At 33.6% G+C, this 27,774-nt stretch overlaps 4 protein-coding genes across 4 annotated transcripts in view; 3 read left to right on the forward strand and 1 right to left on the reverse strand.

Moving 5' to 3' along the window:
• Nucleotides 1–15,138, forward strand: part of LOC106791622 — a 91,795-nt gene extending 76,657 nt beyond the window's left edge. Inside the window, exons 9-17 of the mRNA XM_014757407.1 lie at nt 3,863–4,113; nt 5,032–5,282; nt 5,413–5,565; nt 5,750–5,898; nt 9,315–11,066; nt 11,418–12,191; nt 12,292–12,498; nt 12,569–12,952; nt 13,160–15,138. Of these exons, the coding sequence (XP_014612893.1) occupies nt 3,863–4,113; nt 5,032–5,282; nt 5,413–5,565; nt 5,750–5,898; nt 9,315–11,066; nt 11,418–12,191; nt 12,292–12,498; nt 12,569–12,952; nt 13,160–13,359 (4,121 nt within the window). The 3' untranslated portion in view covers nt 13,360–15,138. The remainder of the gene's footprint in view (nt 1–3,862; nt 4,114–5,031; nt 5,283–5,412; nt 5,566–5,749; nt 5,899–9,314; nt 11,067–11,417; nt 12,192–12,291; nt 12,499–12,568; nt 12,953–13,159) is intronic.
• An 873-nt stretch (nt 15,139–16,011) lies between these two features.
• Nucleotides 16,012–17,589, forward strand: LOC106792078 (histone H2A). Its single transcript, XM_014758207.1, has 3 exons — nt 16,012–16,345; nt 16,513–16,720; nt 17,287–17,589. Exons 1-3 carry the CDS (start codon nt 16,324–16,326, stop codon nt 17,462–17,464), a joined length of 408 nt encoding a protein of 135 aa, XP_014613693.1. The 5' UTR covers nt 16,012–16,323; the 3' UTR covers nt 17,465–17,589.
• Nucleotides 17,590–18,068: 479 nt separating this feature from the next.
• LOC106792017 (UBX domain-containing protein 1) lies at nt 18,069–19,976 on the forward strand. The gene is made up of 7 exons (XM_014758114.1): nt 18,069–18,258; nt 18,329–18,382; nt 18,480–18,638; nt 18,792–19,043; nt 19,130–19,367; nt 19,452–19,632; nt 19,702–19,976. Exons 1-7 carry the CDS (start codon nt 18,203–18,205, stop codon nt 19,752–19,754), a joined length of 993 nt encoding a protein of 330 aa, XP_014613600.1. The 5' UTR covers nt 18,069–18,202; the 3' UTR covers nt 19,755–19,976.
• A 158-nt stretch (nt 19,977–20,134) lies between these two features.
• LOC106792022 (ribonuclease Oy) lies at nt 20,135–21,730 on the reverse strand. Its single transcript, XM_014758127.1, has 3 exons — nt 21,419–21,730; nt 20,489–21,026; nt 20,135–20,413 (listed from the first exon to the last, which is right to left on the reverse strand). The coding sequence occupies exons 1-3, from the start codon at nt 21,478–21,480 to the stop codon at nt 20,246–20,248; spliced, it is 768 nt and encodes a 255-aa protein (XP_014613613.1). The 5' UTR covers nt 21,481–21,730; the 3' UTR covers nt 20,135–20,245.
• Nucleotides 21,731–27,774: the final 6,044 nt, after the last annotated feature.

The raw sequence follows: 27,774 nt of genomic DNA on the forward strand, positions 1-27,774 counted from the left end.
TATATATATATATATATATATATATATAAATTCTAACTAATCGATCGAAAGGCAAAACCAACGTTGAGGATTTGGCGTACTAATTATCTAATTACGCGTAAGTCCGTTTGTTCCCTAGGGGGTAAAAGACAGAGGTATAGGAGTGAGAATTTTCTGACTACTTCTACCCTTCTCTCTCTCTCTCTCTCCCTCTCTCTCTCTTTCCCATTCTCGTGTTTCGCGGTACGACGTAAATTCGTTATAGCGAGCACACCGAAGCTGCGGTTTATACATCGGAAGCTCTCGGTGAAAACACTTTGGTGTAAAAACAGAGTTAGTGGCGTAATCCCTCCGCCCATGTACTCCCTTTCATCCCCTCTTCCCTTTCCCGACATTCTCTTTCCCTCTCTTCCTCTCTTCCCATCCATCCCTCTCTCTCTCTCTCTCTCTCTCTCTCTTCCTCTCTTCGGTTGCGTCGTTGATGGGGTACGTTGAGGGTCACAGGGCCTGCAACGCGTTGGATTCAGGCTCTTCCTGTCTTAGTGGTGTGGTGTTACCATGGTAACAGACTGTAAGCCGCTTAACACCACCCCCGTTACACCCTTCTGAATCCTCCAGACCTCGGCGTAGAGTCAACCCAAGCCCCAGAGTTCGTGATACCCACGGCAACGAGGATGTGTTGCTCGTGTTAGTAAATGTCCTAGCATGGCTGCTACTACTGCTACTGCTGTTCTCGCTGGTGCCGTCGAATATATACATATACATATATATATATATTCATCTTTTTTTTTTCTTTTTTTTTATACCTTTGTCGCAACCACCATGCACGTTTTCACATCCTCGTTATAACGAAGAAGGGTCGACTACGAAGAAGATCTCTCCAACTAAAAAGGTTATTCTATCGGTTAATACCTAAAGTTTATAATGGTTTTTCACGAAAATAATGATATCCTACTTTTAATAAAGAAAGAAGAGGAAGAAAGAAGAAAAAAAAAGGGAAAAAGATTTCTTTTATCTACAAGGAATATCTTACGAGAAGGTCGATGATAGTAGTAATCCTGTAGTAGTTTTTCCCTTCTACAAATTCCTCTCTCTCTCTCTCTCTCTCTCTTCCCCACCCCCCAACTCTTTCCCTTTTCTCGTTCCGTACCTTTTTTTCTCCATCCCGAGAGATTAAATGTTACGAAACAAAGATAGAAAACTAGTAGACACTAGTACGGTGTAGTATAATAATACATCGTGAAGAAAAGAGGGACATTGAGAAAAAGTAGTAATAGTGATGGTGGAGGTGGTGGGTGGTCGGGGTGGGGACGGGAAGGGGATGCGGATGAAAAGAAATTGCGTTTCGGAGGCGAGCAGCAGCAGCAGCACTTTAGGGAGAGAGAGAGAGATAGAATCGAGGAGGATCGAGTTTGAGCAAAAGAAAAAGAGCAAGAAGGGAAAAAAAAATGGTGGATAGAAGAGAAAGAAATAGTAGAACGGGGTGAAGGAGGAGCAGAGGGCACTGAGGAGGCGGTGGAAGTTGAAGGGGATGAGAGAATATACATCCGCAAGAGAGACAGACGACGCGGTGGTGGTGGTGGTGGTGGTGGTGGTGGAGTTGGAGGCGTGTGCACTCTCCTGATGAGGAATTGAATGGAGGGCGAAAGCCACCCTCCTCGAAAGGAGCGAGCCGTCGGACATTCTCTCCCTGTTATTTTCTCATTTTAACAGGGGAGAAGAGAGAAAGAGAAATAAAGAGATAGAGGGGGGAGGGTTTTCTCTCGCGACGCACGCCAAAGACAATCCCCCCCTCTTGCCCCTTTGTCGTTCTTTTCGCGAGCAAAACAACCCCCAAAACAAAGAATCGGCTGAGTTGCAACGTTTCTACTCTTATTTTCCATCTCTCTCTCTCTCCCTTCTATTCTTTTCTATTTCTATAATCTGTCAAAAAAAGAACAACAAAAAATAAATAAATAAATCGATGGAAAAGACGACTTCTTCTACCGTCCTCCTATTCTCTTTTCATTCATTTTCCTATTCATAATTATTGATCATTATGATCATTAAAAGACAGTACTACAATTCGAAATGATTATGGTATTTCATTTATAATATACGTGTCCTGTTATTCATTGATCTTCCGAAAGATATCTGTCTGCAAAGTTTGTTGAAAAGAGAACATGTGCACATAAAACTCACACGCATATCATACAGAGAGAAAGATATATATATATATATATATATATACGTGTGTACGTGTATATGCAATTCGCGGCCATCTCGAATACATTTGTTCATAACTAATCCCTGTCTGGTGCGTAACGAGCGCTAGCCGTCCTCTCTTGGTGGCAATTAATTTATGTTAAAGTCATACAAATTAATGAAACGTTCACGCACGCGTGACACCGCCGACATTTTATCGTCGATCCATTAACGCCTACTACCATTTGGATTATTCCTTCTCTTCTGCATTATCATTCATTTCGTAACGAGTTTTAGTTTTTTATTTTCTCCTTTTTTACCCGCTCCTCCCCCCCCCCTCCCACACCCCTCTCCATCCCATTTTGCCCTATTTCTCTTGTTTTTTTTTTAATTTTTTCTTTCTTTTTTTTTTCTTTCATTATTTCCTAGACTTCTTCTCGACGTTAACCTGAGAAAAATTGTTTACCATGATCAACGATAATTGTCAGTTCTCGATCTCTTTTTATTTATTTTGTTTTTTTTCTTTTTCTTTTTCTTTTTCTTTTATTCAACGTATTAATTTTCTTTTTTGTTTTTTTGTATCCTTTTCTTTCTCTCGTGTTACCTCAACGCTCGTTCTCCAATTAATCATCGACGATGGCGACCTCGACCGGTTGACCTCTTTGGCGGGTCGCGTCAACACAAGCTCGACCTACGAACTTGCAAGAAATTCATACATAATCCTCGATCGTGACCGTACAACACCGTGGCTTGCTGCTGCTTACTACTCGTCGTCAATACTATTACATTAATAATTATTTTCTCATTACTATTATACGTCAATAAAATTTGAAACGAGCTTGTTTACACGCAAGATTGAATAATTAAAATCATTAAAAAGTATATCTGTAATTGTTCGATTTAATATAAAAACTTGTATCTTAGTATAATCAAACATATTTTCCATTAGCAATCTCATCGATAGTTATTGATCAGTATAAAAATATAACACTTATGTAAATTGATATCGATCGATTACTTATCGTATTATTTACAAGGCTATTACCTTGAGCAAATATCAATTGCATGTATTTCTCTTAGCGTTTAAGGACATATCCTGGTATCATTATAATTTTATCGTTTCATTACAATCTAACAAAACTTACACGCGCGCGTTTATATGTGCGACGATCATCTCTATGTTAGAATAAATAGTTTCCTTCTTATATTTTTGTTGTTATTAGTTATTATTTTTTTTTTTTTTTTTTTTTTTTTTTTTTTTTTTTTTTTTTTTTTTTTTTTTCATTATTATCTTTTCTGTTTTTTCTTTTACGTAACATCGTTTATCTTCATTTGTATCCGTAGTAAATTGCGGTTAACCAATTTCTTTGATAGTAGTAATAATTTTAATGGACACGCTGTGTAAGCGTTCAATTTCCGTTGAAAAGCAATTTCACTGTTGGTAAACGTGTATTATACACGTACGTACTTGCGCGTGTTTGTAACTTCGCGTTAACGATTCTTAATTATTTAACAATCAGCTAGATTATCTCTTATAGAAAAACAAAAAAAAAACAAAAAAGAATAAATTGACTGGATAAAGTGACGTACAAATTTGTTTTCTATATAAGCCACACGTATACATATATATATTCCTTTCTAAAAGGAACAAGAACGTATATAACAGTGACCTCGTGATTGACCTAAGTATTTCTTTCAGGTCTCCAGCCAGCCAGTACCAAAGCACAGCCAACGTCTATTGGCAAATCCCACAGACCCAGTTCCGGCGTTCTACCTCAGGGTCATACTCCGGGACCCGGGCCAGGTGGTCAACAGAACAACAGAAGTTTCGCCGCGGCTTTGAGAAACCTAGCGAAACAAGCAGGACCGGCTCCTCAAGAAGAGGAACCTCGTGCCAGTCCCAAGAATCGGGCTCCACCTCCTTTGGTCAGAGGTCCTTCTCCTGCCAAGGTGAGTGATCGCTTCTTACGACCTTCCACTCTTTTCTTTTCATCTTCTTTTCTTTCTTTTTCTTTTTCTTTTTTTTTCCTCTTCTCCTTCTCTCTCTCTCTCTCTCTCTTCTTTTTTCTTGTACAATACTTACTTCCGTCCATTCTTCTTCTTATCCCTTTTTTTCCGTCTCCTTTTCTTTTTCTTTTTTTTTTCTTTCTTTCTTTCTTTCTGGCTTAAAGTGAACGTACTCGGAGTGTAACCTACGACGACGACGAGAAAGTGCTTTGTCGTCGTCGTCGTCATCGAGTTCTTTGTACAAAATGGCAATGTATACTTCTGTAAAGGTAAAAGAATTTATTTCCTCCGTCAGTTTGGATACATAAAGCAACTTTAAATGAATTTTTAATAATAAGTAGAAAAAAAGTAACGGAGAGAGTTTTTTTTTTTTTTTTTTTTTTTAATATTCTCCGAAAAAATCTTTATAGAAGAATGAATTGTTGAAAAGGGGTTACATTTTTCTAAGATCGAACGGGGGATCGTTTCCTACAAAATTCAATATTCTTTAAGAAAGAGTAGAAGAATGTTAAATCGAAAAGTCTTTTGACGAAGTATATAAGGATAGTGAAAGGGAATCTTCAATCATGACCCGATATGAAGAAAACGTTCATTCTGCTGGAATGAGAGTAAAGAAAAGCTCGATTTGGTGTAATCGAAAGATCAAAGCTTCGTTTTCCTTTTTCCCTTTGATTTTTGTTTGTTTTATTTTTTTCTAAAAAATCTCTTTGAATTATTTGAGCAAAGAAAAATAAGAAACATTGCGTTTTAAATATTGAAAATCTTTTTAATATCATATAACGTATATCTTCTTTTTCATTTAATTTGTTTCTATTTAGTTGAATAATATTGAATTAATAATAAATATAATTTGATTTTCAGGAACGAACGTCCCATGAACGAAGGCCGGAAGAGGTTCCTTCTTTGTACACGACGACTGCCAGACCCACTGAGACTAGCAAACATAGCGTGACTGCAACAACTTCTGAATTGTTGGCTCGTTCCGGTTTTCAGCCCTATCGACCTGAACATCATCCTGCCCATGCTCCACCTGCCTTTGCTTTGGATCCTGCTGCTTATAACCCTTATCACCATGGTCTCTATCCACCACCACATCTGCAGCACGCTTATAGGTAAATATTTCAATAAAAATTAACTAATAACATTCTATCGCGATTTTTTTTAGAAAAATATATATCTATAATTTATAAATCAACGATAAAAATATAAAATATTGAAATAATTGATTTTCATTGTTAACAGGTTAGAAGAACAATTGTATTTGGAACGATGCGGGATGTTGAGACCACCGTTATTTCCTGGATTGCCATCGTATCCCCTTTATGGGTTAAGATACAGTCCAGACATGCTCCCACCTGCATCGCTGGGACTGATGTCACCTGTGATGCACGAGCGGTAAGTAAAAAAGCATTCTCTCTTTCTCTCTCTCTCTCTCTCTATCCCTGAGGAGAAGAAGAGTCAACTGCTACTAACATCGACTACTATACGTCTCGTTTCCTTAATCAAAATCTCGTTGAAAACGAAAGGTGTCTCTAAGAAATCTTCTTGAGATTTAACGAAGCAACGTTTCTCATTTCAGGCTGAAATTGGAAGAGGAGCACAGGCTGAGACAAGCACGAGAGCAACAAGCTGCTATACGAGAGGAGGAAGAGAGGAGAAGAGCGGCAAGAAATACAGCTTCCACTGCCCCGGTACCCGCACCGACACCTGCATCCACCGATACTGCAGGTGAGCGAGTCGCTCCACCCCCCACAGCCTTTCATTAAAAAGAAAGCGTCACGCGAAATCGCCAAGATCCGCTCATTACACGCGTGATACACCTCTCTTTTCGTCGTTGGCGCTGCTCTAGATTGATAACTATGAACAAAAAGGAACAGAATGAACAAAAACATGAACACACGATCCTACCCAACAATCCAACTAAAACATCAACCCCCCCACCTCCCACCCCCCAAGACCTCTTTTCAAAAATATTGCGCGACTACTCTCTTTCGCCTTACATGCTTAACTTTATATCCGATTCCTCTCTCTCTCTCTTTCTCTCTTTTTCTCTTTCTCTTTCTCTTTCTCTCTCTCTCTGGTATAATCTTAATCTTTCTCTGTTACACTATTTCTATCACCCTCTTCTTCTAATTCCAAGCCTAACCGCGTTAACGATCATCGAATGTATCAATGTTTCTTCTCTTTTTCTTTTTGTGTTTTTTTTGTTTTTTTTTTAATTTTTATTTTGTTGTTGTTGTCTCTGAGACATCATCATCATCATCCATAGGTGTTCAAGAAAACTGTGAGTCACATATCTTTTCAAACATTCACTTTATTATTCTAATTTATTTTCATTTTGATTACTATTATTGAAAAATATATTACATATAAAGTATAATATATCGGTGCCAAGCGATCGTTCTCTCAATTCTAAGAAAAATTTTTGTTAGTATAACGTAGTACAAGAATCATCGAGTAAATAATGAAAGAAGAATAATGAAAGAACGAAAATTAAAATCCTATATTACTGCGAAACAAAAAAAAAAAGAAAAATAAACTTTAATTCGTGCGAAAAGAAAGAAATTATTCGATGAAGAAACCGACAAGAAACCAAGCGAGGAGAAGTCGTTGTAGAATACATTTGACTGTGACAGAAGTTTCAGAAAGAAACGAGGAAAAAGAAAACATACTACGCTTCTAATTTTAATCTAGATATATATTTATATATATATATATATTTATAAGTATATATATATAAATATAATTAAAATATATATAAATATAATTAAACGAGAAAAAAAATAAAAGAAAATAATATAGTCATAGTTAATTGTTTCTTATATGGAGGTCAGAATGATATTTTTTAGGTAAGCGCGCACACACACAGTCTCGACGATCCCCCAGTTAAGCCTAACGTTCGTTCTTTAACTTTTATTTTATTTTTAAAGAAATATATATAATATCAAATCCTTTTGTTCTTCTCTTTTTTTTTTTTTTTTTTTTTCTTATTATGTTGAAATTCTTCAAAGTTAAAAACAATTGACCTTTAGACGGCCCTGGGTTCTCTCGATCGATTTTAGTATAAACTTTAGGAATACCATTTTTTATTCTTTTGTTCTTCGTTTCTTTGCGAAAGAGAGCGCAAAAATCATCTTCTGCCTGACCTTTACACAATCTCGAATTTTTAAAGGGTTGGGATTGACTGAAACGCGATCAATTTCTTAAGGCCCGATTTAGCGAATTGTTCAGTTATCACTGCAGACCGAAGTCAGACTTTATCCATAACATTTTGTCCGCTAACTTTGGCTAACTTTAATTTAAGACGGATACCTAAGTCGGCCTTCGGTCGGCCGTTACCTACTGTCTATATCATGTTCCAAAAATCACTTTGTAGTACTCGAATAAGACCTCTGAATGTACAATTACAGGTTCGTTATATATAATTAATCGTTTTATAGTTATATTAAACGTCGCTAATGGCGAAACTTAAACATAAGAGTGCACGCCTATCGAAGAAGGGCTGATTTTTGTTGAATTCTTCATTATCGTTTAAAAAAAGAATAGAGGAGAAAAAAAAACGAAGAAGAAGAAGAAGAAGAAGAAGAAGATAATGTTATCGTGCGTTAGGATTATTTTTCTTGATATTTTGTTGTTGTCGTCTTGCTTATATACGTTAAAACATTGTTTCTTTTAATTAGATTTATAATTTCTTTTTTTTTTTTTTGACTCACATATTAGAGAATCTTTATATAGAAATATTATATCAAAGAAAATTTTTCATCTAATAAATTAACACTAATTTATGAAAAATTAGCATCGGACTAATCCGTGTACGAATACGAGAATAATGATCGGTGGTGTGACATCAGTCTTCGTAAGTTGTTAACTTATTTTTTTTTCTCTCTTTTTTTTGTTTCCTTTTTTTTATTTATTTATTTTTTTTTTTTTTTATTTATTTAGTATTTCCTCGTATATTCCGAAGGTCGATGCTCGTGTATAGTCTTGTTTTTTTACTAATCTGGTGATGTACCTTTGTCGAGAAATGTTTAATTCGTTTAAATTAGGTAGCAGGCATTTGTTGTAATACGTGCCAAGAGACAATTAGAAAAAATACCGATTGAATAATTAGTAAGCTCATATATGTATATGTATACTTTTTCAGGCGCAATGCACTCTTGCGTATTAGTTCCCGCAACTGTTTTAGAAATTTTTGCAAATAATCGCTAAATGTCGAAATAATTTCCCTTAATTGTAGTTAAACACGTTGCTCCTAATACTGACTGAATCCACCGATGTATATAACTTTATCACACATATTCTTTTGTCAAAATTATACCATTTTTATATAATTTATTATGTAAACATGTATATTTGGACTACAATTGAAAAATAAACATTGCAAAAAATTTGATCAAAATTCTGATTGTACTTGGAATTCTTGACCCTCGCATCATTTTCTGAAACAGTTTTGGGGAAGATTCGATTAATGTTAGTTAATGCACTTGTCATTCGGATTAATCGGTTATTAGTGCGTCATCACCATTATTCATAAAAATACATTGGCATTGCTTTTTTAATCTTGGCTAAAAACTATGGTGACTAGCGATCGTCACCTTTATAATCAGCGTATTAGATAGATTTACTTATTCATAATTTTAGATATCTCTATTGTAAATAATCGTTAACGGAAATCATCCCCAATACTTCGAATCGAATAGATTCAGATATCTTCTATAGCAACGAAAGAGAATATGGATACCTAAGGTAAGTTGAAGTAGACGAACAATGTGCCGTACCTTAAAAAAAGATAGCGTTTTACCCTCTCGACCATCGTATACCGTCGTCTTGACAAATAAGTCTAAATTTGACCTCGTTTCTAACAGCGCTAGCGAAACTTCTGAATTATGTTATATAAATTTTGCCTAAATAAAACAAATAACAAAAGCAAAGTACACGTCGATCGTATATATTAAAGATGAATATTATTAACGGCTTCTCCTCGCGATTTAAAAGAAAGTATCTTAAATAAAAAGCAAACCACTTAGGGCTCTAATCGCGGCCTAATCCAAAATAATCGGCAATCGGTCGATCGAATTAGATTCAAGCGTAAAACGGTAGACGAATGGAGGGTTACCAAGCACTGTGTTCGGGATTTGTTCCAGCTAGGAAGCCGACCATAGCGGCTCAGATGCATAGCGAGAGGGAGCGTGAACGGGAGAGCAGCAGAGACAGGCAGAATAGTAACAGTGCAAACAGTAACAATGCGAGCAACAATAATGGCATTGTTTCTGGTAGCAGTAGTCATCATCAGTCAAGAAAAGACGAGTCATCGTCAACGATACAAGCAACAGCTCCTCAAGCACAGCCGCAACCACCACCACCACCTCCACCAGTATCGGATCCTTCAGCAGTAGCAGCAGCGGCAGCAGCAGCAGCAGCAGCGAGCATCTACCACTCTCGTTTGCCACCCTTTCCAAGCCCAGCCGCACCAATCGGGCCATCCTCCCTGGGCTCGGCTTCCATATGCTCCGTTAGTTCCGCTCCGATCCCACCTCCTCTTGGAAGCACGTTAACTCCCCTTAATCTTGGACCACCTCCTCCGGCGATTAGCACAGCGCCTATCGGTCCACCACCTATACCTTCGATACCTCCAATTTCATCCTTAACTGCAGGAGTAATAGGGCCACCACCGCCACTAAGCATGCCCCTGGCACCTATCATCTCTATACCTTCTCTCCACCTTCCTCCAGTGCCGTCGAGTACCATTCATTCTAGTCAACATACAGCCACGATAATGAGTAGCGCGACGACCACGGTCACAAGTTCTATATATTATCAACAACAGCATCAACAGCAAACTCAACAATCGGTGCAGCATCAACAACGTTTGAGTAACACCAACTGCACCACTACTATTAATTCCTTATCGAATAATAATACAATGACAACTCACGCAACTCACACCTTGCCTACTCCAGGTGCAGCACCGTCCTCCTTGAATTCCATGAATCATGTATCCTTGACGCGCAAGTCTCCACCATTGCTGCACAGTGTTCATATACCTAGAAACAAGGAGGTAGCGTCAACAACGAACACCACGACTAGTACACCGAGCATAACAACGACCACAACTTCAATTACGACCACCACTGTACCGTCCACGAACACAACGACGACGAGCTCTTCTACGACGATACAGCCAGCCTTTGTCAGACCATTTGAGGATTCCTTCCGGTCTAGCGTGAAACCACAGCAAAGACCAACGATAAACTGTCACAATCACAGTATAGCTAATCAAATAAATCATCAGGAACCGACATTGAAATCAGCAGCTACATCTACTACACCTGCGCCCGTCGTGGGTCAACTAAAGGTGCAAGAAAATTCATCGCTGGATAACGGCAAACCAGCGAATATTCAATCATCGCTCTCCCAACCAATTTCTTACTCACCTCAATTTCATCATCCCCATATACCTGTACCCCATTTGTCAAGTATATACAAGCCACCGCATTTTTCAACACCAACGCATCAACATCAGCATCATTCGTCGAACAAAATGAGCATACAATCGTTGAGTGGCAACGGTGGCAATATCACAAATAATAACGTAAACATTGTCAATAATATGAACAACAGCAAACAACAGAATTCCTATTCTATTGGCGAGTATCAACAAACGACGCAACTCTTACCACCGAGAAACGAGAGCGCGCCGTTGAGTCTAGTTAATTGTACATCCAATGATAAAGTCCAAATCCAGATGAATAATAATTACGGCAACGGTAACTGCGTTGCATCCAACACCCCAAAAATTAGTAATCATACAAATACTCATCATAAAAGTAACATGGATGTTGTCGTTGTTAAAGAGAACAAGCACAATGCGAGCAACGAAAAAAATACAACTGAGATTCACAGCAAACAGCTACAGCAGCAACAACAACAGCAAATACAACAACAACAACAGCAGCAGCAACAACAACAACAACAGCAGCAGCAACAACAACAGCAGCAGCAACAGCAGCAGCAACAACAACAGCAGCAGCAACAGCAACAACAACAACAACAACAGCAGCAGCAGCAACAACAACAACAGCAGCAACAACAGCAACAGCAGCAGCAGCAACAACAACAGCAGCAGCAACAACAACAACAGCAGCAACAACAGCAACAGCAGCAGCAGCAACAACAACAGCAGCAGCAACAACAGCAACAGCAGCAACAACACCACCACCAACAACAACAGCAACAACAACATCAGCAACAGCAACAACCAACGAAACAGAATCACGTAGTAACGAACATTTTACAGGAGAAACCCCTAGTTCCACATTTGAACTACGAACAGGGAAAGGGACTGTCGATTTTACCTTTTCATCCGGCGGAATTCAATCAAAATGAGAAACAAGAGTATAGTAGACCTGATGTTGAACAGCAAAAAGCTCAAAATGATCCGAACATAATGTCCACATTACCGTTTCAACCAAGTTTTAAGTTCAGTATAAGTGAGATCGCGCAAAAGCCCATTGATACGAGTCACTTAATGCAAAGCATCAAGTCTGAGGAGGTATTGCGAACCTGTCAAAACGTTTCGAACGTTCTCCTCCAAATACCAAAGTATCAAGAAAAACTTTTAAATTTTTCGAACAACGAACTAAAAACTGCGTTTTGTTTTACCGACAAGTGCAATAATTTGACTGAGATTTCCGTGAAGTGCGAACCAGCTGTACTGAACGTGCCCGATGTGAGTAAGGCTTTAGCTAAACAGGAGCCAGCTAGTAACAACGAGCAGTCTTTCGCTATACCGGAAAAACCAAAAGAATTGACATCGTCGTTGGATCTGGCTGAGAAGCGACGGAAAAGAAAAAGAGATAGAAACGCTGGTATTACTTGTAGTTCCGATTCAGAAGGCGAGGAAGACAACAAGGAAATGGATCTTTGGATTATTAAGGGTCCCCCAGCAAAGCTGCAGTATTCCTGCAAGAAGTTGTCCTTCCTTGCCATGTTTGGACTAACCACTTTAAGTACCAGAAACGGTAAGTCATATAAATTTGCCCATCCTCTAACTTTGATACCAGTTTAAATTTTCTTTACTTTCCTAATAAAATGAACATTACTATTTTATCCTTTTTGTAGAGATCGAGTTGTGCAAAGTTGAAAAGAGGTACAAACTAAATCCAGATCCACCAGAACCACCTCTCGAGACCGAGGCTACGATCGAATCCGTGTTACCAATTCCACGTGAACATCCGGATGTCCTACTACAATCGCCGGATTTCGAACCAAAAGTTGGTTTCCTTAGAACGATAGGTCTCAATGTCATGCCACCGCACAAACGAGACGGTAAGTAATTCAATTTGTATCCTTTGAAAATCTAATTTTTTATTAGTTTTTCATTACGTAACAATTTCAGAAGCCGAAGCGACGTGGCAGTATGTTCTGCAGGACCGTAAGAAACGAAAGAGCACGAATTCCGTGACCGTCTATTGCGAAAGAATTGCTAAAGTCTACTCGAAAGATCCTCCACCTTTGCCGAAGCCACCTCAGAAGATGAGACTTTTGGATAAAGTCAAAGTTAAGCATGTTCCGGAACGACCACCTCCTCTTCCACCTCTGGTACCGAATATCGTCTCCATGTATTACCCAAGCTTTCCTATGCCTGGCGAAAATGGCGTTAAGCAATACAGCAAAGTCATAGACATTTCTGAAAATACCGACGAACATAGCGAAAAGAAAGAGAAACCAAGGTGGAATGGTATCGAAGACATCATGCTGGCCTACAGAGAGTATTCGAAAGGTATTAAAAACTCATACAAGGAATTCATGCAAATTTGATTTTATTCTATATAATTAATTTAAAGATTTAAATTTAACAATACTGAAAAAACAAATATTACTTTTTAACTTGACCAAAATTAAATAAAAAAAAAACCGCAATTATTATTTCACCAGCCGAATATTATACATTTGTATACTAAAACACGGTCGTTTATTCTTTTTCTAGATAAAGTATTGGAGAGAAGAATTCTAACGAGCGAAACATCAAGATTGGCAGCGCAATCGAATGCATTGCGATCGGAAACAGTACAACTCGAGCGAAGAATATACGAACTCTTATCAACAAGGACAGCACTTGATTCCGAGAAACGAGTGCTAAGTGAAAAGATCGAGAGAATGAATGCACTTGTTAGGACTCTTAGGTAGCGATGTATGACGCACAACACGGAAACTCATTCATCTGTGATATTATCGGCGGGTTAAGGGCCGTTGGCATTCGACATACCTTACAAATTGTAGTATGTAGATAAATATAAAGAAATAAGCAGAATGGTTACATTGACCAAAATTTTAGAAATTTTAAGTCTTGTTTCACGACAAATTCGACTAATCAATGCGGAATCCTTGATGAAAAAGAAATCACACGCATCACAGTTGTTTACCCAAAAGTGTATTCGACTAAAGATCAATTTTCAAAAAACATTTGTATTTAACGCAGTTAATTAACATTTTATTCTAACAAAGAATCATATCAGCGTGTGTAAAATGATCTATATATTAAATAAAAACAAAAAACAAGAAAGCAAAAATAAAAGAGAACAAAATACAAAACTAAAAGGACATGCAAGCTTAAAAATATCAAGAAAAAAAAAAATTTCGAGGAAAATTTAATATTTTCTATAGTTTTGGCTAACGGCTCTTATTCCACTCTACTATAAATAATTATAATTTGTACCACACATACTATTTTAATGAGAAATAGATAAATCGTGTAACTTATTTTATTCTGAGTAATGTGGACTTTAATGTCGAGCTAAATCGAAAGCAGTAATGAAGGAGAGAGAGAGAAGAAGAAAAACATGTAGTAGCGATGATGGATCAAAAATGGGACATAGGATCGAAGGACATATACTCGTTCACCTGAGTAGTTGGTGATGTCAATAAAAAATAAAAAAAAAAATAAAAAAAAAAAATAAATAAATCATTGCAAGTGTAGATCGTGACTTTAATCTTCTTTTGGGTTTCTTTTTTGTATTATTTTCATTGTTTTTTTGTTCTTTTTTGTACAATTTTAATAATAAATATCACGTGCGTGGTGATAGATAAATTTTACCATATTAGTTAAGTTAATATATCAAATAGACTGCGATCACAATGAATTAGATAATAACAATAATAATAATAATAATAATAATAATAATAATATAATTATAATAATAATAATTATAATAATAATAATAATAATAATAATAATGAGAAACGTTCAGAAAATAGTATCACGCGGTCAATTTTAATTTAATAAAAGTTCACGATAACTTCTAGTCCGCGGACATTCATAGAATACAAAATGGAAATTCGTTTGATTTAGAAAATCAGCGTATTTCAGAACTCCTTCCTTTCGATGTCCACGAGTTATGGTATATATAAATATATATGTATAACTTGAAGGCCAGCAAATACGATGAAAGTTAATGTAATACAACCACGAGGTACTTAGGTAAAGTGACTTAATTTAAAAGGAAAGAAAGAACGTGAGACTTTGTGCGAGCACATTCCACAAAAAAAAAATAAAATAAAATGCTTGATTACCCGATAATCCAACATTCCGCGTTCACACTAATCGGACATGTCTCAAATGACTATTTGAATGTGATTAAAAAATTGCAAAAGCAGACGAAGAAAAAAAATATTTTTATTTAATAACACGTCACAATTAAAACCCCTTCCCCATTGACTTTGGTATCCTTAACTTATCTAGCTCTGCTCTCTGAGTGCATTAATTGATCATAAACCGTAACAACCCTCAAAATATATAATAAGACGATCGTTTATAATTTCATTGTTTTGTTCATTGAGTGCCTAACATTATCCTACATTTGTAAATATCATTATTTTTATGTATTATATAACAGAAAGAGACCAAAAGCGTCTATCGGTCTCAGTCTGGCCAGGACGAGCCTAGGAGTAAATTGTTGAAAACACGAATTTATTGTGTGCTTTATTATCACCCATTACACATTTTCCTTGTATCAGCATTTTGTTTAGGAACAATATCTTCATGGAATTAATCTTATAAAAGAAGTTTTGTTATATATCGAGTTGCATTTTTCTGTTTTTAATCATAATGAATGGTTAATAAATAAATATTTTTCATCGCAAAATTTCTGTGTTAAACAAATATTAATTAATATAAGAAATTAAGTGTACGTACAGTTGATGTATGCTATAAGGCAATTCAAATTTTTTGGCGCGGAAATTTATAGTTTAAAAGATCTGAGCAAAAGGGTATCAATATTTGAGGACATGTATTAGTTATTTACCTTTCGAAACTGCCTAAACGTATCATGATCACACAATAGAAGAATCCAGATTTAAATAGTTCTATAGAAAACTTTAGACCTTTGAAATTGTACCGTTGAAAATCTCACGCAGTCTTTTTCCCCCGAAGAACATTTATTGATTAAGAGAAAACAGGTTCCTTCGAAAGATTCAGTTGCGTACTCTGCAACCATTTTCCCGCCACAATTTTTACAACACAAATACTTCTCAATGATAATGATTTTATTATTCTTTAGATATTATTAACGATAATAAAGTTTATAAAGATAAACCATTAAAATTTTAACGATTTTTCACGAAATTAATTGTTAATGTTATATTTCACATTTGATTCTCATTTCAATCGAGATGTCGCTTCGATCGATTTTAGCCTCGATGCCAAACGGATAATTGTTACAAATCAGTATTAACTAAAAACGCCTTACAATATATTTAAAAACAAATAAAAATCCAAATTTAAAGAAATAAAATAAATTTAAAAATCCGTTTCTATAACGAAAAAAAGTGATAAAAAAGGATAAAGAAAAGATAGAAACTAGTGGGAACATTTGTGGCGTTCCTATTGGCTGCTTGTTTTGCTGTTTCCGATCGGTAGCGTCTTCCCGCGCAAATGAACACCGACCCAACAGTCGCCGCCAAAAAATCTGACGTCCGACAACGTATCTCTTTTGTCGTCGTAGTTTTACGCGTTGCAACGATTTCTCATTCTTTCTGTTGCAGTCTAATCGTGTACAAGTAGACTGATTCACTGTAATTCGAAAAAGTTCATCGAGCATTTGCTATAATTCTTTTTGTGATTTAGATTGAAATCATCTCAAATAACGTGAAAAGATGTCGGGTCGTGGAAAGGGTGGTAAGTATACGCCTTCAGTAAAACACATAATAAAATGAAACATTTTAACTTTCTCTTCATTCATTTGTATCTTATATCTTTTCTTTCTTTTATTTTCTGTTAATAAGGGATAAAAATTAATACAGTAATTAGATTAATTTAGATTGAAAATGATTTAATTTTACTAGGAAAAACTAAGGGAAAGGCAAAGACCCGTAGTAGTAGGGCAGGGCTACAGTTCCCGGTTGGAAGAATCCATCGACTTTTGAGAAAAGGAAATTATGCTGAACGCGTCGGTGCCGGTGCTCCTGTATATCTTGCCGCTGTGATGGAATATTTGGCGGCTGAAGTACTCGAGTTGGCCGGGAATGCCGCAAGGGACAACAAAAAAACCAGGTCCGCCGAGAATTATTACATATAATCTTTTTTCTCCCTCGCTCCCTCTATTTCACTTTTTCTATATTCTAACTCTTTTCTATCTTTCTATTTCCGTTTCTCTTTCTCTTTCTCTTACCAGAATACTCCATGTTTTTTTATTTTCATCATTATTTTATGTCTAGCATCTTTTAAAGAAAAAGAAAAAGAAAGGGAATAAGTAAACAATTATTTTATCTTGAACGTTAATAAGGGTGGTAGTTTGACTATAAGATTAATATATATATATACATATTATATATACATATAACATATATATATATACATGTGTGTATTATATATATGGTACTTTTGTTTCAAATTAAATCAGAAATATGTAATAGTTTTATAAATGCATTCTTTTGCAATATTCTCTAGTTGATACAATATTTTTGAAGATATAATCTCAGCTAGGTCATGAACTTGAATTAAAATTTCTTTTCTTCGCTGTCTTTAATCAACTTCTATATCATAACTCTAACTAAATTATGTATTTCATAAGATCAAAAAATGATTATTTTTAAATATTTGGTTCTTGTACTTTCCAGAATCATTCCACGTCATCTACAGCTAGCTATCCGTAATGACGAAGAATTAAACAAGTTGTTGTCAGGTGTTACTATTGCTCAAGGCGGTGTCTTACCCAATATTCAAGCAGTTCTTCTACCGAAAAAGACTGGTACTGGTGGTTCCGGAAAGGGAGACAAAGCTTCCCAAGAATATTAGATTAAACATTTATTATATAAAATATCTTAGGAATGCGTCTTATTCCGGAAACCTGACATGTTCACAGACACCGTTTATCTCAGTAACATTGTGTCAATCAAATACATTTGAGTCTTATATATTGATAATGTAGCGTACAGTTTTAGTTCTACATTATTTTTCAAATTCTTAGCCTACTTTTTGTTTATCCTTTTCCTTTTTGTTTTCATTCAATAAATAAATAATACATAAGAACCCATCTTAATATTAATAATAATAATAATAATAATAATAATAGTAATAATAATAATAATCTATGTTAATTGATTTTTGTTTAATGTAAACGTTTTATGTGAAAATAAATAACGACGAATCTTCACTTTATATATTCCCAATTGTGTTTATTAATATAGAATGTAATAATTATGATAAGACATTTAAGAGAAGATTTTGATATTTAAATATTTTATAATATTTTTATAATATACTACAAAACGAAATACTTATTCTTTCCGTATCTGCGAATGCATTCAATTTGCATACTATACATATGTATATATGTATATTGTTTCACATACACGTATATAGATATATAGACCTTTATTAACTTCCGGTGACGTTTGCGTAGGATAGCTAGAGTAGACATTGTATAGAGAGCGCGTCGGTTCGACGTGATTAGATTTCGTTAAGACAAATAGATTTGAAAAAGGTTAATAACTGATTGACAATTAAATTTAACGTTGAAATAAACGTTAAAAAATGTCGACGACAGATATAAAAATGCTTGTGGACATGGGTTTCAGTATATCCAAGGCGTAAGTTTCGAATTAATTAGTTCAAGCGGCAAAAGTTAACCTTGTCAGTTTACATTATGTTTTGTTATAGCGAAAAGGCCCTGGAAATTACAGGAAACAATGGCGTTGTCCCAGCAATGGAATGGTAAAAGTTTCTTTTGTTTAATTTAAATTATTTATTTATTATTTAATTATCATTTTATTTGTTCATGTCAATAAAAATATTCAATTTATTTGACAAGGCTCTTGGCTCATGGTGATGAAGCAGAACCTTCACCTGAACCTCCTGTTGCTGAGAGTGCACCAGCTTCGGTAGCCGATACTCCAGCACAAGATAGTAATGCTAGTACGGGTGGACAAGTATCTACGACAGAAGTTGCAAAGTCTATGAAATGTGATATGTAGGTACATGGTTTTTCTCTCATTGTACGTTAAGTAATTTGACCAATTTCATATTCATTGTTTTTCATGCAGTTATATTTTGTTAGTCATGTTAGTCGCACTCTTATTTATTATAATTTTCATTATCGTTGTCATGTTTAAATATTTTATAGATGCGGAAAGCTTTTTAACTCCAGTCTTGCAGTTGAATTCCATGCTACAAAGTCTGGACACGATAAATTCTCAGAAAGTACAGAAGAAAAGAAACCACTTACCGAAGAAGAGAAGAAAGAACAATTGAAATTGCTGGATGAAAAACTAAGGCAAAAGAGAAAAGAGAGAGAGGAACAAAATAAGAAGGATGCTTTTGAAAGGGAGAAAAATCGAATAAAATCTGGAAAAGAAATGTCAGAGGCAAGGAAGAGGTAAGATGTTATGCTAAGAGAATCAGAGTTTAAGCATATGTTTAGTAGGATTGATTTTAATATTTTTATATTTGTATCAATCACAGATTAGAAGAGTTAGAAATGAAGAAGATTTTGGAACAAAGGAAAAGAGAAAAAGAAGAAGAAAAAATTGCGAGGCAAAAAGTCAAAGCACAGATTGAAGCCGACAAAGCTGCTAGACGTGCAAAAGCTGCTGCCGATAACAATCAGACTCCTAATTCTGTATCAACGTCCTCATTGTTGTCATCGTTCTCTTCTACATCAACTCATCATAGGAAAGATTACAGCGAGACTAAGCTGCAGGTAATTATAAATAGAAATATGTGGAAAATAGAAGTAAAAAGATATTTGACTGTTCTCTTTATGATCTCATATAATATTCTTCAGATTAGACTTACAAATGGAAATACGCTAACACAAAGTTTTGGAAGCAAAGAACAGTTATCTGCGGTTAGATTATTTGTTGAAATGAATCGAACGGATGATGGTGGAGCATTTAATTTAATGACAAACTTTCCTAAAAAAGTATTCACAGAGGAGGATTACGATGTACCATTAGACGTTTTAGGTATGCTGTGTTTGAAATCAATTTACTTGGCGCAGCTTAGAAATGTTTTATTTATCTGGATTTTTTTAGGGCTGGTGCCTTCTGCAGTTATAATCGTTCAAAAAAAGACTGCATTGTGTTGAGTGGTTTCTATTTTTACTTTAATGATCAGAGTGCAAACAATGAGCAGTTGCATTATCTTTAAATATGCAATTTAATTGCAATTAAGTGCTATACGAAACAAATTCTTTAATATGCGTTGGTTATTTAAGATTGCAAATAAGTTTTTCATAACTTAGTTTTCAAAAAATGCTATAACTAAAAAAAAATTGAGTGGAAAGTAGGAAATATATGTTTGAAAATGTTGTATACGTATTTTATTGTAAATCACATCAAAATATTATATTTTTTTTTGTACAATGATTCAACAGTTTGTATAATTCGTTAATTAATAGTTTCAATGATTCATGATTCATTCATATATATATATATATATATTATACAAATTTACAACTTATAGTTTCTGAGTCACAGCCTAAGCTGAATTTCCATTTTTGTACTATGTGATTATTACATTTACAGTTATCGAAGATTTAGTCTTAAAAATTTGCTAAATATTTAGCGAAAGTAAATTTTATATTTGTATCACGTTATAATACGATGGTACAATACCAGGATATATTACTTGCGTAAATTTCTTACAAGTATCATAAGGGAATCCATTAATACCATCGCAATCAATCAATCGTAAATTTTTATCGAAGCAAATTCTAATTTCGAAAATATATGCTTCGTTTTTTTCCTTAAAAAATTACACGATTCGTTAATTTTAAAATTACAATAACTTTTTCATACTCCAGAAAAAATGTACACTTACCTTGTTATGCACGCACCCTATTTCTGCTGTGGTACCAATAATTTTTTTAATTGCGTTGAGAATATCTTGTACCGCGTAACTGCTACCAGGTAGAATGTTACGTTTTCCAAGAACATTTTTCATGTCATAAATATCCAACAATTCGAGTCCCTTTTGAAAATATTTTAATTCAGTGTTTAATTCTGGAAGTATAGTAGCACAAGTACCGTGCTTGTTCCACTCATGACGCCAAAAGGAATACGAATCCTTCATATTTTCTACATCGATCCACTTTTCTTCCAATTCATTTTTTATCGGATTCAGGGCACTCGCATTAAATGGCAAAGATTGATTACAAAAATTCGGACCTTCGGTGTGATACTTTGTTGGCCATATACCATGAATAGACCATTCGTCGTTCTTGGGTAATGCACAGGCATGCGATTCCGACTTTTCCTTCCATACGTAACACACGGTTTGTGGCCAGTGTTGAGTGAAAATTAAAACATCAAAGTTTTGAGAATCTTTTACTCTTTGTTGGCATTTAGAACGTCGTCTCCTAGGTAGACAACAATTCGATTTAAGTGAATATTTTGTTTTTTTATGATATGAATGAAGTGATTTAGTATTCTACACTATCCTATCATGTATTTCCTATTTCAAAATATTTTTTTCAGTACTTGTATATATTAAGTATATACACATTACACTTTCTTTACGAATATGGCATTGAAAAAGTAATACGAATTATCGCGTAATATGTTAGTTAATGTTAGTGTATCCATGGTTGAATAACGGGGCTTGCATATAATTTGCTAGGTCGATTATTTCTTCAGTATATTGATGACGTAAAAATAAAATGATCATCTCGTGAATGAAATTTTACAGTGTTTCGTTATATAACACTTAGGAACTTTAACATTATAGTTGAAAATAAATCGTATTACTCACCCGAAACTATGATCAAATAAAAGTAAAAGAAGGAGACACTTGACTATGTGCTGCCGTAGCATGCTGTTAGCAGCTTGGAGTCTCTTTGTTAATAAGAGAGATTGAGTTCTCGAATACGTTCCTTTCCCTCGTTTCTTACACGCAATCTCACTCCCACCACTATTTTTAGTTTTACCCTACCATCCCAACTAAATATTACAGAATAGAATAGAAGGCAGCCCCTTTGCTTCAGTGGTGCGCAAATAAAGAATTTCGATCCCATCAGAGGGTTGCAGTTAGAATATTGAAATTGCTGACATTTTTATGTATTTCATTTATAATTATAATTAAATTAAAATCTTCAATTTTTAGTTTATTTTTTAAAATCAAACTAGAGATAATATGATTCTTATATTTTAATCAATTTTAATTAAAAGAATGTTTAGAATCCCGTTTGTATAGAATTCCTTTCACGACTATAAATGATTTGCGCACCACTGTTTTACCTGGAAGTTAGATACGTTTCAACAGGTTTACGCACGTCTCTCTTTCTTCTTCTCTATCTCCTCCTCTTCTCTCTTTATAGAAGTGTTATAGATAAGAATAAAAAATTTTAAAGAATTGCGTAATTTAAAGGTATTCGTTTTTCTTATCGTATTTCTTTTTTATAATATTTTAACATTTATTTTGTACTGTTACCTTGCTAGAGTAAATAATGTGAATATTTAATACAGTTGTTCAAACAGATACGTTAAGTTATAAGAACTATTAAGTTCGTTCTTTTTGCTGAGAATGTACAAAATTGCTTTTGATGACGTACAAATAAAGTATCATTATCCGCTCATAAAGAAGTATGTGTTGAGATTGATGTCTCTAAGCATTTGCTGCGTTGAACAATACATTTTATTGATCTTATCGTCTTTCATATAACACATGTTTATTTCAATCATTTTTCTAATTCTATAATCTTCTTAGAAGATAATTTATTCAATATGATCTATGCACTTACTGCCGTCTCTTTCTATCACTGCTAAATTATATTCAATTCCTTATAGTATAAAATCTGTTCTACAAGCATGCTCATATTCATCATAATTCAGGGGCAGTACAATTAGAACGAACAAAATTTGAATTCTTTTTTTTCTGCTAATATCTTGCATATCAATTTTACTTCAAATTTGAATTTGTGTTCTTATTTTGAAATTGTCAAAAATTCTACATCAACAACTAGTAAACAATTGAATGCTCGACTTGATTCGATACTTATAAATTTGTTATATTTGATATAGTAATTGTACAAAGTTAATTACTTTATAGTATAAATTATAATACTATTTTATAATATTATTAATTACTATTTCTTATTCGTATTAATTTAAAATATATACAAAAATAATTTCTTTTGTTGGTAGTGTAGGAAATGATGTGATCTTAAATAAAAACTTCCCAACAAATTTCATTAAGATGGAGCACAAACAAGTTTGCATAGCACTGCAACATAGTTCATAATGTATAAACATAAGGTAAATATTTTCATTTTTTTCTGCTGTTGCGATTCTATGCAAATTTTTTTGTGGTGAAGTAAATAGAAACTCATAAGTTCCCTTTTTTATCTACTCACCTTCATTTTTGTTACCACTGGAAGCACCATTGGACGATAGAAGGTACATAACGCGATAACGGTACAATACTATCAAAGAATAGAGTATTCTTTGATGGTATAAATAGTACAGTTCTATTATAATAAAATTAAAAATAAATATATTTAATTTATAATGTATAAACATGTGTGTGCCTTCAGAAATGCATTTATACGTATATTTTAAAATGAAGCAATTTAAGACACTCAAATAAAAAAGAATCCAGAAGGTTTGATGATAAATCCAACGATGATCACCTGTAACAAGAAGAAAACTATATTAGTCATACAGACAAAAGTGATACAATAGCCTGACATATAAATCGTCCAATTCGCAGATGCACTTTTCAATTGAATTCTATATTTATTTTGATCAAATCTCTATTAATCGTTGCAATGAAATTAAATTTAAACGCGTGATTTTACATTTACATAAAATAAATAAAAATAAAGAAATATGAAAAGTAAAAATAATAAGTTACTAAAAAAAATTATATCTATTAATTATTATGTGAACTTCTTTTAAATAGCATTATATAGAAAAGAAAAATTACAAATTTAATAAAATACGATCACAGTGAAAAATTTTAAAGACGAAACAAGAAAAGAGAAATTACTTTAATATTCACCGAACGTTAATTAAGCTTCAAAATTTAATAATACAAAAATTGTAATATTTCTGACTCTAACTAAACACATATGCATCTTTTTGACGATTGTGAGGGACACAAATTTGGTGTCCCAAGGAGATAGAATGGTCCATCATCTCCAATTACAGCTACAAATTAATTACGAGCAACACAGTAATATAATAAAATATAAAATATGACTAGAGAGCTATTTTCGAAAAGTTCGAACTTGCTGTTGAACCTTTGAAAAAAACTCAATAGTCTCAATAGTAGTTGCCCTCTTCAGCCACATTTAAGTGGGGGCCTCTTCGGCCTTAGCCTCTTCGGCATAATGCCTCTTCTTTCTTCATGTCCTAAACTCTGCTACGAGGCTTTTTCTAAGCGCATTTTACAATACAAATCGTACAGTTACATTTACTCGAATGTCTCAACAGATATTTGATCTAATCGATGAACCTATTATTAACACTTTGCATTTAAAAGATTAAATAATATTAAATAAAAGCAGAAACTTTGTCATACATCTTATGGTCTTACTTTTTTACTCGACCACTTTTATCTTTTATCTTTACTCTACTTTGTATTTACTATACATATAGGACAAATGAAGTATTCAGTAGGAATGACTAAAGAGCAAAGCGTTAATATACTTAATATTAAGTAAGTATCCAACGTATTCAGBTAYCTTCACWTTYTYRAAAAAAAATWAATTTTTAAGAAAACGCAAAGACTTTTGAATCGTTCGTACTGTTTTATATCTCGCGATACGGAGTATCAGCAATATATGGAAAAAATAAAAGAAATATTTAAAAGATAAATGAATCTAAAGGTTGCTGAAACTTTGTATAATATCCGGAGAAGAAATTGTCCACTCCTGAGTGGAAATTACAATCGCGCGACTTCTCCGGTCTCTACCTTAGGTGTGAATGTTTATTTAATTTGTAAGTAGGAATTTGTAAATTGTAAGTTGAATAAGTGCTTTTAATTTCTAACTAGGAGCAATTTTTGCTTTAGTATAGGTTATTAATAATAGGTCGTTTGAAAAATTTTCATTTATATTATTTCTTTTTTTTAGTTCAAAAATAATATGAAATATTTTAAGCAATCGGCAAAGCAGGTTACTATTATTATCGATAGTCTTTATTATTACGGACGTTAGGTGGCATCAGTATCAGGATTTAAAGTTTAGTTTAAAAATATCTGTATCTTATTTATTTTTTTGGTTCGTACAGAATTTTTTATATTTTTCTTTTTTACGTGTTACTTAAACAGATAGTTCCATGACTTTAAAAGAAGCAATAAACTTGGTCTTCACAAATGGTATGTTTAAAGGGAGTAGAATATGCAGGAGGATTTCTCTACGGTCTTTCAATCGAGTTCGTGGAATTCAATCTTTGTTTAAGTATTTGTACGTTTAAATTACTTAGAAATTCCAAAAATATTTAGAAATTTTCAAATACATTGAATTCCGAGGTAAATTTTGTACGTTTCTGAAAGTAATTCGCCGACTTTAAGTTTCCGATAAAAGATTTGAATAATGTTCGATGAACGAATTCCATCGCATATTTGAATGACCGATTGCTTAGTTCTTAGATTTCTAAAATTAATTTTTAATATAAGTTAAATAATATTATTTTATATTAAAAAACAAAAATTATATAATTACTCTTACATTGAACTTCTTATGATTTTATAATTTATAACGAATAGAATGTGATATTATATTATTTTTATGGTAAATTGTTGGATATGGATAGGTATATTCGATGTAAAAAAAATCTTGGCGTCAGATGATCGCATATCTAATGAAATTATTTTATTTGCCGTCTACATCTACATGCACTATCTAAAGACGAGTATCGCGTACGAGGGAAAATCATTATGAATGGTACATAAAAAAGATGATTTTCTTTATTTCATAAAAGAAAGAAATGTGTTCATATACAGATAGTAGACTTATATTTTGCTAAAAGAAACGCTTTCAATTGTCCTGACTATTTTAATAATTAGACTATCCTGTTTATATGTATAGCAATCCATGTAAATGTATACAAAAGCGTACAAAAATGGGAGAACATTTAAATGCTTCGATTTTTAGCAAGACGATGTTATTTCACAGCACGGGCCAAAAGAAAATGATTTATATCATTGGAATATTAAGATTATACGAATAGAACAGAAATTATCGACAATTATTATTAAATGCTAGAGATTTTTATCAATTTATACAATTAAATAAGCTGAAATTTAAATATCGATAATTTTTTCGAATATTATTTCTTTTCATACATTTCATTCTTTGTTTCAAAAGTTTATTTGTTAATATTATTTGCATTGACACGCACTGCTTAGAGTATTAAACTTTATGCAAAACTCTTTTATTTTTTTATTTTTATTAGTAACATAAAAAACGTATACAGAGAAAAAGAAAGAGAGAAAGAGAGAGAGAGAGAGAGAGAGAGAGAGAGAGAGGAAGGAGCAAGTTATCAAACGATACAATGTTTCATGGGTTTGTTTTGACGTTTACAAAAAAATGAATCTCTATCTAACATATTTCTATTAACTATATTTAGATTTTTATTTCACTTTCTATACTTCGACAAGCCACGAATAATGTATTCACGCAAGAAAAAAAAAAAACAAAGGATTAGAAGAATTTTAATAGAACGAGCGTAATCACAAGGTTTAGGTATAAGGACCGCTGTTGCTATTCGTACTTAAAAGTTAAAAGGAAAGAGCAGGATTAAAGAACAAAAACAAAAAAAAAATAAGAACAGGGTGGATCGAAGAATGATAAATCCTACCTTTTTTTTTTTTTTTCTTCTTCTTCTTCTTCTTTAGATTAAATATTAAATTAACTAAAGTGTACGGATTAATTGCTCGATTAAATACAATACAAATGTGTATCATTATAAACATACAAAATCGTGGATATATCAAGGACCCGTATCGATTCTTGGTAAATCCTTCTCTTAACAATTGTTTTCATTTTATTATATTTCTTTTTGTCTTATTAATTTGTATAAAATTAACAAAAAAGAAAAACAAACTATAAGATACATTATTTTTATTTTGTATAAATATCATCGGGATCGTGGAACGGGGAGAAGAATTTTTCGCTTAGAAGAGAGACAGGTCCTCAGACTAGGCTCGTGTTCGAGAATAATTTCTAGCATAAACTATGGGGGGAGGGGGGGGTTAGGAAAGAAAAAGAAAAAGAAAAAGAAAAAAGAAAGAAGAAAAAAAGAAATGACTAAAATAATTAAGAATTAAATTAAAATACAAAAGTCGCGCGACACAAAAGTTTTTTTGAAATTTATTGTTCTCTCTTTCGATATATTATTATTATTATTATTATTATTATTATTATTATAGTTCTCTCTTATTCTTCATAGGACACCCCATGCACGATATGTTACATCACAAAAAAATACGAAATGACGTTAGTTTTTAAACCACGTTGGAAGTGATTTTTACTCGACGTTCTTTATCGTATTTTATTTTTCTTTCTTTTTTTCTTTTTCTTTTTTCTTTTTTCTTTTTCTTTCATTCATACGCGTTTATTCGTACACCATCGTCATCATCGTCCTGTAACTTTCTCGTTACTGATCAAAGGGAAAACGTTAAAGGAAGATATAAGTTCAAAAGATATTCAAGTTCCTTTGAAGTTAGAAATGATCGACGGTGATAGAGAGGTATCCCGAGGAAAGTTTTAAACGGGCTGATTCTAATCGATCCGACCTACTTTCTTCGAATCACGTTACGTTTATAAGTAGAATAGAAGCGTGCGTGATCAGACGGTAAATACAGCATTAGAGTTGTCTCATCGGAGGATGAGTAGTTATTCGATCTCGTCGACGTGTTCTTTTTTAGTTTTCTCTTCGGGCTAATAAGTTCGTATAAAAAAGAAAAGATAACAAGTAAAAAGAGAGAGAGAGAGAGAGAGAGAGAGAGAGAGAGAGAAAGAAAGAGTAAGGGAACGATAATCAGAACGTGATCATGCGACTTCTATAGTCTAAAAAATGGCGTAATATATTTTATACATAATCGCATATGAGAATATATATATATATATATATATATATATATATTGTATATATACACATATA

Source organism: Polistes canadensis, unplaced genomic scaffold, assembly GCF_001313835.1.
Source record: "Polistes canadensis isolate GaletaPanama2010 unplaced genomic scaffold, ASM131383v1 scaffold_8, whole genome shotgun sequence".
NCBI classification, from domain to species: Eukaryota; Metazoa; Arthropoda; class Insecta; order Hymenoptera; family Vespidae; genus Polistes; species Polistes canadensis.